This window comes from Centroberyx affinis, unplaced genomic scaffold (genome assembly GCF_046629955.1).
Source record: "Centroberyx affinis isolate AG114_WGS23_722 - 3 ecotype Tasmania unplaced genomic scaffold, CSIRO-AGI_Caff_v1 ptg004848l_1, whole genome shotgun sequence".
Lineage (NCBI taxonomy): Eukaryota > Metazoa > Chordata > Actinopteri > Beryciformes > Berycidae > Centroberyx > Centroberyx affinis.
Window position 1 is genome coordinate 39,175 of NW_027282368.1, and position 16,854 is coordinate 56,028.

Sequence of the window (16,854 nt, forward strand, 5' to 3'; positions counted from 1 at the left end):
CTCATTATTTAAACTGATTTATGTTTCCATAATTATTGGATCTCAGTTCTGTGAGTGCAGTAGTACTCAGGAGAGAGATCCAGTATTTCTCAGAGAAGACTCAAATATGAACTTTGTGTGGGCCTGTCAGTGTGGGCCTGACTGTCTTTGATGCTGCCAGGCGTGTGATTGCTGCCAGTGTCACTAAGGATATGAGAGTTCTCTGTGGGAAGATGAGGATGTCTTCTCTTGTTGCACCCTTTCTTAATGGTGAAGAAATCACTTTGAAGTAGTCTGAGGATTTCCTGCACTACCACCATTCCTGACTTATGGATGCTGACTGTTTCCAGTTTCAGTTTCCAGCCCAGAAACACCATCTCTTTAACAAAGGGGAAGTGATTCCTTACTGCAGTGTGCCAAGCAAGAGGCTGGTCACTACTGACATCACAAGCCTTATATAAGACAGCAAACAGAGTCTCTGGACTTTCAGTTCAAACTCGCTGTGTTAGATGTGTACATATATGCAGTGGTGGAATGTAACTAAGTGCATTTACTCAAGTACTGTACTTAAGTACAATTTAGAGGTACTTGTACTTTACTTGAGTATTTTCATTTCATGCTACTTTATACTTCTACTTGTACTTTTTACTCCACTACATTTATTTAGTGGAGTAACTTTAGTTACTAGTTACTCTGCAGATTTAGAACATTAATACAAATTATAAATCAACTAATAAATTATGATATATTTTTATAGGTTAAGCTACCCAGCAGTATATAAAGTAATTAAAATTAGCTCCACCTTTACCAGCTGTAACATTAAAGTGATGAACACATTAATGCATCAATAATTATAGTCCAATAACATGATATATATGATTCTGAAATGGGCCATTCTGCATAATGAGTACTTTTACTTTTGCTACTTTAAGTATATTTTGATGCTGATACTTTTGTACTTTGACTTAAGTAAAATTTTGAATGCAGGACTTTTACTTGTAACAAAGTATTTTTACACTGGTATTGCTACTTTTACTTAAGTCAAAGATCTGAATACTTCTTCCACCACTGCATATATGTATTTTGACAAGGTGTTATATCATTGGTTAAAATGCTTACATGCTTACTCTCAAAACAATGATGCACCTTTTGGATTTCCCCCATCTATTCTACTCATGCAAGCACATTGCTTCATTGCTGATCCATGTTTGGGAACAGTCCAGTGATTTCCCTGTTTGTTTATTGTCAGATTAAAATCCATCTCAACTGGGAACTCACGTCTTTCTAAAACACAATGCAAATAACACCGGTTACACACAGTTTGTGTTACTTTGCAACCAAAATTGTTTTAAATCTAAACCTTCCCTCCAGCAGTCCACCTTTCTTCTACATCATATTTCCCTGACTTCACTAAGGGAAAACGTATAGAATTATTGACAAATAGATTTCTGTCCATTGGGTGTTTTGGAACGTGAATGTGAACGTGAACTACTTTTCTCAAAACAAATGTAGGAACACCTTTAACCCCTTGTACACTGACTTTTCCTGACTTGATCCTTAAATTTCCCCTTAAGCAGCTTCAAAGTTAGAAAAAAAACTTAACTGTACAACAATGTCACATCCATATTCTGTATCTGCTCCTTCCAACTCTTTCTTGAAGCTCTAATAAGTTTATACTGAATGAAATATTCAAATACAAGACGCCATGTTTTTATGGCTGCACCATTACATCAAATGGAAAAAATCTAGATGATTGTGCATAATTTTCTACACATTTCCCTGTAATTCAGCATGACTTATTTGGTAAATCTTTGGAAAACTTGTTATCTTGACTAGAATTTAAAATAAAGTTCTGTGGGTTTGAACAAAGCTTGGCCGTGCAACCTGTGTTTGTAATGATGGACCCAGTGGCGGGGGCCATAGGGAAGAAGAGGTTTTAATTGTCTGGTGACCAATCGGTCCGACCAGGAAAAGTTGCAACTGGGTTGAACATTCTGTCCTTCAGAACAGATGCAAATCTGGCAGATGGACACGTCATCAGCCGTCTGGACAACGGACACCTCTCACTGAAAATGAATGCTGCTTATCTCATTTTAAATCAACAAGTATTCACAATATTCAAGGGCTAAAGTTTTTGCTGCTCATGTCTCTTTTGTCTCTCTCTCTGTGTCTCTGTCTGTCTCTCTGTCTGTCTCTCTCCGTCTCTGTGTCTCTGTCTCTCTCTCTGTGTCTCTCTCTGTCTCTGTGTCTCTGTCTGTCTCTCTGTGTCTCTCTCTGTCTCTGTGTCTCTGTCTGTCTCTCTGTGTCTCTGTCTCTGTGTCTCTGTCTCTCTCTCTGTGTCTCTCTCTGTCTCTGTGTCTCTGTCTGTCTCTCTGTGTCTCTGTCTGTCTCTGTCTCTCTCTCTGTGTCTCTCTCTGTCTCTGTGTCTCTGTCTGTCTCTCTGTGTCTCTGTCTCTCTCTCTGTGTCTCTGTCTCTCTCTCTGTGTCTCTCTCTCTGTCTCTGTGTCTCTGTCTGTCTCTCTGTGTCTCTCTCTCTGTCTCTGTGTCTCTGTCTGTCTCTCTGTGTCTCTCTCTCTGTCTCTGTGTCTCTGTCTGTCTCTCTGTGTCTCTGTCTGTCTCTCTGTCTGTCTCTCTCCATCTCTGTCTGTCTCTCTCTCTCCGTCTCTGTGTCTCTCTGTCTCTCTGTCTGTCTCTCTCCGTCTCTGTGTCTCTGTCTGTCTCTCTGTCTGTCTCTCTCCGTCTCTGTGTCTCTGTCTGTCTCTCTCCATCTCTGTCTGTCTCTCTCTCTCCGTCTCTGTGTCTCTCTGTCTCTCTGTCTGTCTCTCTCCGTCTCTGTGTCTCTGTCTGTCTCTCTGTCTGTCTCTCTCCGTCTCTGTGTCTCTGTCTGTCTCTCTGTCTCTCTCTCTCTGTCTCTGTGTCTCTGTCTATCTGTCTCTCTGTCTGTCTCTCTCCGTCTCTGTGTCTCTCTCTGTCTCTCTCTCGCTGTCTCTGTGTCTGTCTGTCTCTCTGTCTGTCTCTCTCTCTTTTTGTGTCTCTGCCTGTCTGTCTCTCTGTCTGTCTCTTTCCGTCTCTGTGTCTCTGTCTCTCTCTGTCTCTGTGTCTCTGTCTGTCTCTCTGTCTGTGTCTCTGTCTCTCTGTCTGTCTCTGTGTCTCTGTCTGTCCCTCTCTCTCTATGTCTCTGTCTGTCTGTCTCTCTGTCTGCCTCTCTCTCTCTCTCTGTCTGCCTGTCTCTCTGTCTGCCTCTCTCTCTCTCTCTGTCTGTCTGTCTGTCTGTCTGTCTCTCTGTCTGTCTCTCTGTGTCTCTGTCTGTCTCTCTGTCTCTCTCTCTCTCTCTGTCTCTGTCTGTCTCTCTGTCTGTCTCTCTGTCTCTCTCTCTCTCTCTATGTCTCTGTCTGTCTCTCTGTCTGTCTCGCTGTCTCTCTCTCTCTCTCACTCTCTCTGTGTCTCTGTCTCTCTCTGTCCAGGTACGTTACAGCAGCTGATTTCAGAGACGATGGTCCGCTGGGCTCAGGAGTCGGTGATTGAGGATCCCGAGCTTGTCAGAGCCATGTTTGTCCTGCTGCACCGACAGTACGACGGCATCGGGGGACAGGTGTGTGTGTGTGTGTGTGCGTGTGTGCTATATCACTTAGTACATTACTTACACTTAAATACCGTAGACAAGGGCTGAACAATTAATCGAAATTTTATCGAAATCGCAATATGGCCTACTGCAATTTTCAAATCGCAGGAGGCGCAATATTTGTTAAAGGTGAAATGTGTCAAAATAGCATTTTAAAGTAAATATTGTGGTGCTGCAGAGATGTCCTGGCCTACACATCATATTCTACAGACTTAAGAAAACATCTTTGTTTGGTACAGATCCCCGCAAAAATCACACCACCTAATCATTTTAATACCTTTTTCAATGAAAATGAGAATAATGATTTAAAAATTATCATTCCCTCTAATATCGCAAATCATATCGCAATTGCAATATCAGTCAAAATAATCGCAATTAGATATTTTTTCAAAATCGTTCAGTCCTACCGTAGACCATATTTGCCTTACTGCACATACAGGCTCACATCCTTTCTTTTGTTTTCTTTATTTTGCTTATAGTTTTTATCATGCACAGTGTCCTTGGCTGTTTTGAAAGGTGCTTAAATGTGTCATTATTATTATTATCGTTATTATTATTATCCTATCGCTCTGTCAATTCAGTTCAATTCAGTTCAATTCAGTCCAGTTCAACTATCATAATTATTTTTTAGAAACAATATAGCAGTTTACAAAACTGCAAGCTAACAAGCTAACAAACAGTTTATACATTTAAATCATATTGAGATGATTAATTATTCGGTTTGAAAACATGAACTATGCAGTAGTATTATCATAACATAATCATCGTAATCATTATTTGGCCCCGCCCACAACATTTGAACAAACTTTGGAAGCCAATTATATCAAAACGGTATGGAATATCAAAAAACTGCTCGATGAATATTGTGCAGGACAGTCCAAATATGATGGTAATAAAATATATGATTTGTGTAATTTTTTTTTGCCGGAGTAGTGGGGGAGGCTTTGAATCTATCTGCCAAGTTTGGGAGCTGTAACTCTTACAGTTTCTGAGCTGCAGATACTTTTACGGCAGAAGAATAATAAGAAGCATAATAATAATAATCCGAGCAAAAACAAAAGGGTTCCCAGCTGGGACCCCTAACTATGAATTATTTGGTTAAAAAACATGCACTGTACAATATTACATAATCACCAATATCTATAGCAAGTATTCATTATTTGGTTTGAAAACGTACTATACAATAGTAAATAATCATAATTCTGTATCTTATGTATTAATACATAATCAAATTTTCATTTTTGGGTAATCTAAAGTTCATGAAAATTAAATGTCTCCCTCTCTCCCTCTTTGTCTCTCTCTCTCTCTCTCTCTCTCTCTCTCTCCCCCTCTCTCTCCAGGTCCGGGCCCTTCCTAAGACCTACACTATAAACTCGGTGTCGGTGGAGGATACCATCAACCTGCTGGCTGCTCTGGGTCAGATCAGATCTCTGCTCAGCGTCCGGATGGGAAGAGAGGAGGAGAAGCTGATGATCAGAGGACTGGGGTGAGGACATCTCGCTTAGGCCCGACAAATGGACTGAGAACAATCCACAGTCCCGATTATTCCCCATTTCATAATGGGGGGACCTCTGTTATTACCCCTCTCTGGTCACATAGAGATGTAAGATCCCTGTTGATCGATGTAATGTCCCTTTAACTACCCTAGCCTTGTACCACTGAGGAGAGACTTAGGAATGGGTAGCTTCGTGTTCAAGCCAGGCCCAGCTTTGCCCCCTCAGTTGTATTTTCTGCCCCCCCAGTTTAAGTTTTATGTACCCTATAGCGCTCTTATTTCAGAACCATGGATAGGCAGCGCTGTTTGTTGTGCTTGGTTGTCAAGAGATTTATTTATTAGATTTGAACCTCACGGCACGCTGTACGCAATGTGATAAAGAATTTAGCTGGGGTTAGGGTTAGGGTTAGGGTTAGGGTTGGGTTAGGGTTAGGGTTAGGGTTAGGGTTAGGGTTAGGGTTAGGTTAGCAGCACTGTCCCCGGGACTGAATGGAGGAGAGATAGACAGAACAGTGATAGACAGAACACATCACTTCGGTGCAGCCTGCTTTTCGTGGTTGTAAATAGAACTTTCGGCCCTAATTCTGTTTTTTCCATTGTAGCGATCCACAGAATGGAAACGACAGGGAAGTGAAGTTTCGGTCAATGAGAGAGAGAGAGAGAGAGAGAGAGAGAGAGAGAGAGAGCGCTGCATGGCATGAGCAGAAAGACAGACAAAACAATCTGATCATCTTTTCTTTTTTTTTTACTTAATGACCCTGACGCTGTTGGCTGTTATTTTGGTTGATTTTAGCAGTCATCTAATCGTTCATAAATTCTATTATTTTGCGTAGACCTATGTTCCGAGTGCTCCGATTCCCTAAATTGTGCGAGGACACTCAGGTTCAATACCGGCTTCACTAAACTGTGAAATAAATGTATTTTTTGATTTTGAAACAGTAATCTTTCTTGTGTTGTTGTAATTTATCTTTTCAGACTCTATTGCATGGTTAAATCCATGAATTTCATTAAACCTACCACCAGACCAATTTTAGGTGGTGACATGGCAATCTGCCCCAAATATTCCTATTTCATATTATGGCCATGACGCAGAAACACATGGAAAAGGTAAGGTAGGGAATTGTTCGCATCTAGTTTTTTTTTTTTTTACAAATTTGTATTAAATTTCAACAAAAAACTGCAGACATACAATCAGTTAAAAAAGGTAAACATAACATAGCAGAAATATGATGTGCAAAAGAGGTTGACATTTTATACTAAGTTCAGCTTAGAAAAAACAAATAAATAAATAAAAATAACAAATTAAAAATAGTAATAAACAGAAATTAAAATAAATAAATTATACAGTTCTAATAATAATAATAATATTGGCAAAATAAAAATGTATACAGAAAGATGCACATGTGCAAATACATACATACATAAACTACATTTGTTCGCATCTAGTTAAAACTCCACTATACTGCCACCCGCAGGATGAAAAAAATACAGAAATAGGCATAGCAGGATGATAACCTACTAAAAAAGATTTGCCCCCTCGCCATTTTTAACTGCCCCCCCTCAGTCACTTCATCCTGGCGCCGGGCCTGGTTCAAGCAATGCCTCTAAACCTGATGAGAGCCCCGGGGATGAGTACAGTATCCCTTTAACTCCACTAACCTTTCCCCTACCCCTCTCCTCCTCCTTTCCCCTGCAGTGACATAATGAACAACAAGGTGTTCTACCAGCATCCCAACCTGATGCGAGCCCTGGGGATGCACGAGACCGTCATGGAGGTCATGGTCAACGTGCTGAGCGGGGGAGAGTCCAAGGTATTTACTATGTGTCATTTGCAGAGGCAGAAAATAGGCTGTTAAGTATTGGAGCTGGATCAGAGCCTTTTGAAGGCCTCAGGCAGACGCAAACCAGGACCAGGAACAGCAGACCTCAGGCAAGCAGGGTCAGTGACAGTACAGATAGATGCTTTGGGTTTTATTTCAGTGATATTATTTTGGCCCTCTGCCAACAAAAAAATTAGCTCCCCGCTTCTAAGCCGTACATTGTAAACATCCTCGCTTGCTTCATCCCAGGCATAGATCCTTCCTCTGCCTTTGGCCCATCCTCCCCTCTTCCATTTACCAGAGGAAACGCGAGGAGTTCCTGTGATCCTCTCGCACTAGGAAGCAATGGAGCGTCTGCTGTATATCAGCAGTCACCTCCACCTGCCCCTATCTGAATCACACGAGCGCCCCGAGCAGGCTGCTGTTTAGGTCGGGGCCTGTGAAGAGGACGTGGCTCGAAGATACTGTACTCCCTGGTGTTGGCGAGGCGTTGATTTTCTTGTTCTTTGTTGTTTTGGATTCTCAGATTTTGGGTGCGAGAGACAAAATCTCATCAAACGGGGGTCCGTGGCCCTATAGTGTGCTACGTTATGGGTCCTTGATATGAAAAAGGTTGAGAATCACTGGTCTAACCCTGTATATGACCTCTCTGTGTTTTTTGTTTTTTTTCAGGAAATTACCTTTCCTAAGATGGTGGCCAACTGTTGTCGTTTCCTCTGCTACTTCTGTCGAATCAGCCGTCAGAACCAGAAAGCCATGTTTGACCATCTGAGCTACCTGCTGGAAAACAGCAGCGTCGGCCTTGGTGTGTGTGTGTGTGTGTGTGTGTGTGTGTGTGTGTGTGTGTGTGCGTGCCATTGAATTTCACTGGACACTGCTGTTACTGATTCGGAGCACTTTTCATTCCATTTTATGCCACAGCAGCTGTTTTAGGGCACAGGGACTGAAAATGTTGCCCTACATCTCATTGACTTTAAACTTGACTTCTGGAACCTACGCGAAAAGAGGGTCCAGTACCATTTATGGACAGAAAGTCATGGGTCCAATGGCTGCAGTTGCACCCCAGTAGTTTAACTTGTTTTTTTACCTCTTCTCAACTGATAAGGCCTTCCTTCCTTAAAGGAATAGTTCATCCAAAAATGAAAATTCTGTCATCATCTACTCACCCTCATGCCAAATGAAACACAGGTGAAATGTGTTAGTCCATATAACACACAGGGAGGTTGCCAGCACAACTTTGCAGCAGCTTTCTCCAAAACAACTAAAGTCAATGGGGACCAGTTCTTTAGAGCTCCAAAACAAAAACAGCCAAACAATCACACTGTGAATAGAAAGACCTATACACCATTATTTGTTGCAAATCAGTCAGCTGTAGTTAAGATTTGCACTAAATGATGGTGTAAATATACTGTAGGTCTTTTTGGAACTCTGAAGAACTGGTCCCCACTGACTTCAGTTGTTTTGGAGAAGGCTGCTATGGAGTTGTGCTGCAACCTCCCTGTGTGTTATATGGACAAACTTCACCTGTGTTTCAGCTGGCATGAGGGGGAGGAGATGATGACAGAATTTTCATTTTTGGGTGAACTATTCCTTTAAAGTGGCATAGCTTATGTACCAATTCATCCATCCGTCCTTGAAACAGCATCTAGTCTGAGACTCAAGTAACCAACACCACAGGTGTTTAAGCCTGAAATAAAAAAAATAAAATAAATGCTGATATTTTTTTTTTATGTTTAGCTTCACTGTTCTTTATTTTCTTTTATTTCTTTCCTCCATAGTTGTTATTGCTATGTGTTACTATATAAATTCCATGCCTTGTATTTGTGTACTGTGTTGTGATGAGATGTTGGGTACTTGGTTAAACTCCATTAGTTTTTACAGCTGCTTTTATTTCCTCATTGCTTGCGGACAACATTAGCTGTGTTTAGCTGTAAACTCAGTGTGCTGTGCGTCCAAGAGCAAACACACAGGGCTTCTTGTTGGTGTGCTGCTGCATAGTAATGGTCTTTAATTATACTTGAGAAACTCCCATCATCTCCTTTCATGTGCTTCACTCTTTATATTGACTCCTCTCCTCTCCTCTCCTCAGCATCTCCATCCATGCGCGGCTCTACCCCTCTGGACGTGGCTGCAGCATCAGTCATGGATAATAATGAGCTAGCTCTGGCTTTGAGAGAGCCGGACCTGGAGAAGGTGAGGTTCACACTAGGGCTGAACAATTAATCGAAATGTTATCGAAATCACAATATTTGTTAAAGGCGAAATGTGTGTCAAAATACCATTTTAAATGAAATATTGTCGTGCTGCAGAGATGTCCTGGCCTACACATAAGAAAACATCTTTGTTTGGTACAGATCCCCGCAAAAATCACACCATAATCATTTTAATATGTTTTTCAATGAAAATGAGAATAATGATGTAAATGATGTATTATCATTCCCTCTAATATCGCAAATCATATCGCAATTGCAATATCAGTAAAAATAATCGCAATTAGATATTTTTTCAAAATCGTTCGGCCCTAGTTCACACACACACACGCACTCACACAGAAATGAATGCTGTATATATGCCTGTATAAGATTAGATTAAATGAAAGTTTGTTAAGCTTAAATGAAAGGAACGAAGGAAAGAGGGGAGTGAGGAAATGTTGAGGGTAGGAAGGAAGAAAGGGAGGATGGAAGGGAAGAAGGAAGGAAAGAGGGAAATGTTGAGGGTAGGAACAAAGAAATGGAGGAAGGTGCGGTAGGAAAGGAGAGAGGGAGGAAGGAAGAAACGATAGAAGGAAGAAATGGAGTATGACATTTCTGCAGTCTGACCTTATAACCTGCTATGAGTTTGAAGTGCTTGTCAATGTGAATGGCTCTCCAGGTGGTGCAGTACCTGGCCGGCTGTGGCCTGCAGAGCTGTGTGATGCTGGTGTGTAAAGGATACCCCGACATCGGCTGGAACCCCGTGGAGGGCGAGCGCTACCTGGACTTCCTACGCTTCGCTGTCTTCTGCAATGGTGAAAACACAATGCTGCCTTCCACTGAACCAGATTGGCCTTTACTTTATTGAAATTTGTCCATGCTGGGCTATAGTGTGACTTGGTTCTTAAAATGCAGAAAACAAAACGACACCAGAGAGAGGTGGAGGGTCTTTAAAGTGACACCAGCAGCCCTCTAGTGGCTCCTCTAATGATGTATCTCTATATAAAAAAAAAAAAAATGTTAATGCCCAAATTACAAAAGTTTACATGATCCCCCAATTTCCCTTTAATTTGTTAAAACAAAAACCTGGCAAATCAGAATAAAGAACCCAGTGTGTTTTTTAAAAAGTTATTTTAATACTGATTTACAAGCTACGGAAGTGTAATCAATTCACTTCAGAAAAAAAAATTGCCCTGTTTTTCTGAATTAACGAGATAATTATCTCAGAATTCTGAGAAAAGTTTTCATGGAAAAAACTTAATTTTTATTTTGCTTTTTACAAATAAAAATGGATTCAACTAAAGCTCTCAAGTAGGAATGAGAGCTTCTCTTGGGATTTTGAGATATCTTATTAAGGGCTCTAACATACTCCATGTAAGGAACGCATGCAACAACGCAAAGGGCAACGCACGGGACGTGTCCTTGCGTAGCAAAATGTGTAGGGCAAAAATTTGTAACGCGACGCAAACGTCTGCTGCAATATCACGCGTGTGAGGTAGGGACGCTAAATGAAAATCACTACAAAAGGAGGAACTACCAATGAAGAAGTCATTTCCTGTGTAAACAAATGTCAGTGGCGGCAGATTTGGAACAGCTGGCTGTCAGACGTTGCTCTCTTTTTGCGGTGATGGAGAATGTATAGCAGCACAAATTCCTCCACGGTAGCCATTTTTACATACCCCGCTCCAGCATCAGATTGGCTGTGCTTCCCCTTGTAGATTAGCGATTTATAACAAGTGACGAGTGACAAGTGACACGGTCTACGCGCGTTTGCTATGTCAGCAAACAGCTTGCGTAGGCGGAGTACTCGCATTAGCGCATGCGTTCCTTACGTGGAGTATGTTAGAGCCCTAATTCAGAAAAACAGCAGAATTTTTTTTTTCCCATGAAAACTTTTCTCAGAATTCTGAGATAATTATCTCATTAATTCAGAAAAACAGGGCACAATTTTTTTTTTTCAAGTGAATGCATCACGCTTCCGTAACAAGCCTCAAGAACCATTTTCTGGTAAAAAATATAGAACCCTTTTTGTTTAGAGAGTGGTGTCAATACTTGGAGAAAATAAAGGCTGAGAGTGTTGTTCGGCCTATGAGAGGATCAGTATTTAAAGGAGTTAAGCCCATGCTCTTCCCACCCTAGAGATGAACGTGAGCGCCGACATGGTACCAAGACTCCCCATTTGCTTTGGTCTCTTTCTGTCTTTACTTCTTTCACGCCTCTGTTGTTATCCGGTCAGGTGAAAGTGTGGAGGAGAACGCCAACGTCGTGGTGAGACTTCTGATTCGCCGACCGGAATGTTTTGGCCCCGCCCTTCGGGGCGAGGGGGGGAACGGGCTGTTGGCGGCGATGGAGGAGGCCATTAAGATTTCTGAGGATCCCTCTAGAGATGGACCCTCTCCCACCTCGGAGAGCAGCAAGACGATGTAAGATAATGTTAGAGTTGATAGGGGAGAACCTGTGTACTGTTGCCTTGTTCCATTGCCTTGTCTTTGTGTTTAGTTTACTCTGGTTTTTATTTGTACTGTTGTATGCTGTGTTATAAAGCAACATCAGAGAAACTGGAATCTGAACTGTGATTTATTTGATAGCATCAATGACACATGTAAATATTCGGTCCATATCATCTTTCCACCTGTTCAAAAATACCCTGTCTTCTTCTTATAGGATCAGTTTTACATGTCCATAATAACACCTCTATAAAGTTTTATAACTTTATTACTTAATGCTATCACTGACATTAATACTTTAATACTTTTCTATAATCTATGAATGAATGATCCATTTTTCATGCTTCATGTTTTCTTTTGTTTTGTTTTGTTTTGTTAAATGTTTTGTCTAATTATGTTTATATTGTATTTTTGTCGTTTAGAACCCCCTTGAAAACGAGATGGTACATCTCAAGGGGTTATTCCTAATAAAGAATTTCCAATATGTAACTATATTATTGTGTGTGTGTGTGTGTGTGTGTGTGTGTGTGCAGCAGTGACATGTTGGAGGAAGAGGAAGATGATACCATCCACATGGGGAATGCTATCATGACTTTCTACGCTGCTCTCATTGACCTGCTGGGGCGCTGTGCACCGGAAATGCACGTGAGTGGCAACACTCTTTCTTTCATGCACACATACACACACACACACGCATAATTTATGACACAGACAGACAGACAGACACATAAGCACATACACAGCACACATGATGACACATTCACAAGCTCATACACAAACACACAGTACAAACATAATTATTCTATTCTATTCTATTCTATTCTATTCAATTCTATCCTTTGTCAGTTGATCCATGCTGGTAAGGGTGAGGCCATCCGGATCAGAGCCATTCTGAGGTCTCTAATCCCCATTGAAGACCTGGAGGGGGTCATCAGCATCCCATTCCCCATGCCCACCCTGGCTAAGGGTAAACACACACACACACACACACACACACACACACACACACACAAACATATATATGCACACATGCTTTACGCAGAGAGAGAAAAATAAGATGAACCCTCAGTGATCCCTGTGGGAAAAGTGATTTGTTGCAGCAGCAAATACCGTATTTCCTCTAATAGTGGCCGGTAGTCAATTAAAAGCCGGGTCTCCGATAATGGCCAGGGCCGTGGTCGACACGAACAAATAAAGGCCGGCCCCAAATACAGGCCGGGGAAAAAAACAAAGGAAAAAACAACGGTGGATACCGGTAAACTCCTAGTGCCTGTTATATAATGTAACTGTAGTTTGTAGTAACGTACAAGTGCCATAAGATGGCAGTATGCCACAAGATGGCTCGGCCGGCGGAAGTCTCTGGAGCGTGCCGTCGTCGATTACCGTAATTATCGGTAATGCATTGCAGTAACAAAAAAACGGCTACCTAACGAACCCCAACAGAAGCAGATCAGAAAACAAGGAGGCTTCGTACTAAAATATGAGCAAATATACTTATCAAACAGAGGGAATTAGAAATAAAGGCCTGTCTCTAATATAAGCCTGCTTCCAATAAAGGCCTGGTACCCTCTGCAGTTGAGGTAAATAAAGGCCAATATTAGAGGAAATATGGTAGATAGATAGGTAGGTAGGTAGGTAGATAGATAGATAGATAGATAGATAGATAGATAGATAGAAATGTATGAAAGATAGTATGAGAAAGTATGGATTACAGTAATAAAGGAGTAGTTCAAAATAGATAGGGAATGAAAAGTCAGCATTTCAGATGACAACCTGGAGGCTCATAACTCTGCTCAGACAGGGCAGTGAGACTCTGAGAACCCTCGAACTGTGAGTCGACCCTGGCCAGTTAGGCAGAAGGTCCTCATAAAAGCAGCTTGGTTCTGGTTCTTCGTTCGCAGACGGGTCGGTGGTGGAGCCGGACATGTCGGCGGGATTCTGTCCAGACCATAAAGCGGCCATGGTCCTGTTCCTGGACCGGGTCTATGGCATCGAGGACCAGAACTTCCTGCTGCACCTGCTGGAAGTCGGCTTCCTGCCAGACCTGCGGGCCGCCGCCTCCCTGGACACTGTGAGTGTGTGTGTGTGTGTGTATCTTGCGTCTGCTGCTTCTTTTTTAGCTCTTGTCTTCTCATATGTCCTTCCTTATTCAGTCCCACCAGGATTTCGCAGAGTTTTTTTTGTGATTATTGCAGCCAAAAATGCATTTTTTTGCAGCGGCTTTTCTCAAAAATTGCGATACAATTTGCTAAGTTTTATGTGCTCTTTTTGCAGTAAAATTGTGGGAATTGTGAAAAATTGCAAGCAAAGAAAAAATTTTTTTTTTTTTTTTAATCTACTACCAATGAAGGGTCATATGTAATCACTTCCTTCGATAAAAAGCACACTGCATATCACAGATACAACTATATTTCAGTGCTCATTTTTTATTTATTTTCTGAACATGAGAACCATGGGCTCAAAGTTATATAAAAAAGAATATACAGTACTTTTTTTACGGTCCATTTAAGTGGTCAATTTAAGTCATTTCCATTGTTGGTTTTTGTTGTGCTTTTGGTAGTGTTCCTTTGTTGCAGTGTGCTTTTTATTTGCTGCATGCATCTAATTTATGTATTGCCTCGGCCGCCGTACAAATGATGCATATTTACTGTAAGTTGCTTTGGACAAAAGCGTCTGCTAAATGACGTAATGTAATGATGCAATACAGTATGCAAAAAAATAACAGGTACTACCAAACGTAGACCTTCAGTGAAGACAAGGACAAACTCCCAAGAAAACCTTATTAGAAAATAAAAATGGAAGAAACCTTGGGCTGGGCAATTCAGAGGGATCCCCCACATGCAGTAGGTCCTGGGGCAAAACAAAAGAGTGGGCAACAACATGGACAATGACAACGAGATAAGAAAGCAAATAAGACAGAGAAAAATGATGAGGTAGAAAGATAGGACTTGGGCCAGCTAGGGCCAGCAATCTTTTCTGAAACAATCCACCCCTCTATCTTAGCGTTTCTTTCCTCTCTCCCTCTCTCTCTGTCTTTGTACCAGGCTGCTCTCAGTGCTACAGACATGGCGTTGGCCCTCAACAGGTACCTCTGCACGGCGGTGTTGCCTCTGCTGACTAAATGCGCGCCGTTGTTCGCGGGGACGGAGCCGTTCGCCTCGCTGATCGACTCCCTCCTCCACACCGTCTACCGGCTGTCCAAAGGCTGCTGCCTCACCAAGGCCCAGAGGGACGCCATCGAGGAGTGTCTGCTGGCCGTCTGCGGGTAAGCCACGACTCCAGAGGAAATCGGTCATTGCAGTAATTCTTTTTCTTCTTAAAAAAAATATAACCTAATCTACGCCAATATTCTAACGTGCAGTAAGCTGAGGCCTTCGATGATGCAGCACCTGCTGAGGAGGCTGGTGTTCGACGTTCCTCTGCTGAATGAACACACCAAAATGCCTCTCAAGGTGAGAAACACTTGCACAACATGAAATCAGAGGTGCAAAGTAACTAAGTACATTTACTCGAATACTGTACTTAAGTATAATTTTGAGGTACTTGTACTTTACTTGAGTATTACCATTTTATGCTACTTTATACTTCTACTCCACTACATTTCAGAGGGAAATATTGTACTTTTTACTCCACTACCTTTATTTGATAACTTAAGTTACTAGTTACTTTGCAGATTCAGATTATTAATACAAAATATAATCAACTAATAAATTGTGATGTATTATTATAGATTACTGTAAGCTACCCAGCAGTGTATAAAGTAGTGGAAATCAGCCCCACCTTTTCCAGCTGCAACATTAAAGTGATGCTTACACATTAATGCATCAATAATTATAATTCAATAATATAATATATACTGTATTATTCTGAAATGGGCCATTCTGCATAATGAGTACTTTTACTTTTGTTGCTTTAAGTACATTTTGATGCTAATACTTTTGTAATTTTACTTAAGTAACATTCTGAATGCAGGACTTTTACTTGTAACAGAGTATTTTTATACTGTGGTATTTCTACTTTTACTTAAGTAAAAGATCTGAGTACTTCTTCCACCACTGCATAAAATGTCCATGCCAAATAAATAAAAAAAAAAACCATAATGGTAAACTCCCTTCTCCCTCTACAATACTTCAACATTTCATCAGCATCATAGAGACATTGGCCCTCATTTATCAATCTAACGTAGAAACCAGCGCAGATCCGAGCGCAGAAATCATCTTACGACAGGGTTCACGTGTGATTCATGAAGCGTTCGTATCTCGCCAATCACAGCATAGGAATGATCAGGCGTTGATAAATGTGGAGGCTGCAAACAATCATCATTTAAATATCACGCCCCTAGATATTCTCGGTTTAGAGGCCTCGCCCCCAGAGTTTACAACATGGAGATGCGTAATACGTCCAAGAAGAGAAACTTCTCCGACCTCGAAATAGAAACTCTAACGTCGCAAAGAGAGATAAAAATGAATAATGACTGTTGATGAATATCCTGCTCATTTATTCCAGCTGCTTACCAATCACTATGAGCGCTGTTGGAAGTACTACTGCCTGGCGGGAGGTTGGGGCAGCTTCGGAGCAGCATCGGATGAAGAGCTCCACCTCTCCAGGAAACTCTTCTGGGGAATATTCGACGCTCTGTCGCACAAGGTGAGGGGGGTGAAGGATCTGCAAGTCTGGCTTTTAGACAAGATGTAGTAAAAATGAGGTGAATGGAATGATAAAAGAAAATAAGTGAATGCTGACTGTGGCAACGGTCAAGCGAATTTGAAACGAGCTTTTGAAATTTAGCAAAAAAAAAAAAATTTAATGCAAATTAGGTGTGCTTCCATCAGCAAAACCTACATCCACCAGAAAAATGGAGAGCATGTATGACATTTCTGTTTTTTTATTTTATTATTATTATTTTTTTATTTGCTGTTTCCATTCAGTTTTTCTAATTCAGTACTTCATAATTTGCATAAAAATATTTGGATTGAAACCTTGTTTTTGAGTCCTTAGAGTGGTAGTTGGTGGCTGACTTCACCTGTTTAAATATTAAAGGAGTGGTTCCCTGCTCTTCTCTTTTGATTTTTCTGCGGAGATTATCACAAAAAAAATCACAATTGGTTCATCAGAGCTTGAGATATGCATTTCCCTGAGGCGTTCACCGCTCTGAAGAATGACTGCTACAATACCCAGAGTGCATCGCTCAAGCTTAATTTCCCCTGAGCCCATCCTTGGCCCCCCCAATCAAAAACAGATTGCAAAAAACCAAGAGCCTGCAAGACAGAAGGCAGTATCATCGGCATATAAATGGTAC

The 16,854-nt window shown here is 41.3% G+C and overlaps 1 protein-coding gene across 1 annotated transcript in view; it reads left to right on the forward strand.

Annotated features, from left to right (window-relative positions):
- LOC139666168 (ryanodine receptor 2-like) overlaps nucleotides 1-16,854 on the forward strand; it is a 167,658-nt gene that overhangs the window by 37,956 nt on the left and 112,848 nt on the right. Inside the window, exons 20-32 of the mRNA XM_071545293.1 lie at nucleotides 3,444-3,571; nucleotides 4,942-5,087; nucleotides 6,793-6,907; nucleotides 7,589-7,721; nucleotides 9,006-9,109; nucleotides 9,788-9,923; nucleotides 11,345-11,531; nucleotides 12,092-12,200; nucleotides 12,402-12,522; nucleotides 13,457-13,626; nucleotides 14,600-14,820; nucleotides 14,917-15,007; nucleotides 16,062-16,202. Of these exons, the coding sequence (XP_071401394.1) occupies nucleotides 3,444-3,571; nucleotides 4,942-5,087; nucleotides 6,793-6,907; nucleotides 7,589-7,721; nucleotides 9,006-9,109; nucleotides 9,788-9,923; nucleotides 11,345-11,531; nucleotides 12,092-12,200; nucleotides 12,402-12,522; nucleotides 13,457-13,626; nucleotides 14,600-14,820; nucleotides 14,917-15,007; nucleotides 16,062-16,202 (1,802 nt within the window). The remainder of the gene's footprint in view (nucleotides 1-3,443; nucleotides 3,572-4,941; nucleotides 5,088-6,792; nucleotides 6,908-7,588; nucleotides 7,722-9,005; nucleotides 9,110-9,787; nucleotides 9,924-11,344; nucleotides 11,532-12,091; nucleotides 12,201-12,401; nucleotides 12,523-13,456; nucleotides 13,627-14,599; nucleotides 14,821-14,916; nucleotides 15,008-16,061; nucleotides 16,203-16,854) is intronic.